This window comes from Amphimedon queenslandica, unplaced genomic scaffold, assembly GCF_000090795.2.
Source record: "Amphimedon queenslandica unplaced genomic scaffold, v1.1 AMPQUscaffold_13421, whole genome shotgun sequence".
Lineage (NCBI taxonomy): Eukaryota > Metazoa > Porifera > Demospongiae > Haplosclerida > Niphatidae > Amphimedon > Amphimedon queenslandica.
The window spans coordinates 183,221-184,179 of NW_003546343.1; the positions used below are offsets into that span (position 1 = coordinate 183,221).

The following is a 959-nucleotide window of genomic DNA, read 5'->3' on the forward strand; positions in this document are numbered from 1 at the left end:
TGATTCTTCTCTCCTTTAGTCACGAGAATTAGGACTAGCCAAACTAATGAACTCTGTTGTGGCTTGTTCTGCAAAAGCAGTCAAAGATAAACTAGGGATTGAAGCTTGAGTTGGTGCTATGGTGTGGTCAATCAAGTCAGGATTATAAACTATTTTATATTATAACAGAAATATCTTTTAGTGATGGCAGGATAGAATAATATTATATAATTTATTTTTATGTACACCCATTCTGTTTGAGTAGCAACAATATACAGAAACATATGATTATACTTAATTTTATGGAGGAACCATTAAAGTACAAACCTAGTAAAACTACAGAGTAGATGCGTGTAGTTTAATTTGGTGGTTGTGTACAATAAAATGTGGTTTGTGTGGGGCATGTTTTGAAATGTTTCTTAGAATCGTTAGATTTGTACTTGTACAAATTAGAAGTAATGTTTTCATACACATACTGTATAGTGCTTTAATTTGCCAGAGTTTTATTTTGGCGATTGGCGGTTTGCAAGCAGAATCGCCAATATTAAAACCGCCAATCATTAATGTGCATGCTCAGTAATGCATGTGTACACAAAAATCGCTAAATTAAAAACCACCAATTACAATTTTACAGCAAAATTGCCAAAATAAAGTGCTATACGGTATTTCCTCCTTCCCTTATCTCAAGTTGATCTGTAGTAATTGCTATTGTATTATCAGTTCACCCATAAATAATAAATTCACTATCTATGATTCAAGATCCAAAATATCTCGATATACTCAAGTAGTGAATAATATCAATTATGCACACTTGACGACTTTAAAGAGATTAGTGACATTAAATTTCCCCTACAAAATGATTTTAGGCAAATTGCCTGTAATTACACTCTACAAGATTTCCATATTTGGAGAGTTTGAGCTGCCAGGCTATATAAGAGAGCTAATGTTGCATCAGCAAGTATACTGTACCTGTTAGTAAA

The 959-nt window shown here is 32.7% G+C and overlaps 1 protein-coding gene across 1 annotated transcript in view; it reads left to right on the forward strand.

The window, feature by feature from the left end:
- LOC109581748 (calcium uptake protein 1 homolog, mitochondrial-like) overlaps window positions 1-109 on the forward strand; it is a 1,690-nt gene extending 1,581 nt beyond the window's left edge. The window contains exon 4 of the mRNA XM_019996124.1: window positions 20-109. Coding sequence (XP_019851683.1) covers window positions 20-109 — 90 coding nt within the window. The remainder of the gene's footprint in view (window positions 1-19) is intronic.
- The last annotated feature ends 850 nt before the right edge of the window (window positions 110-959 follow it).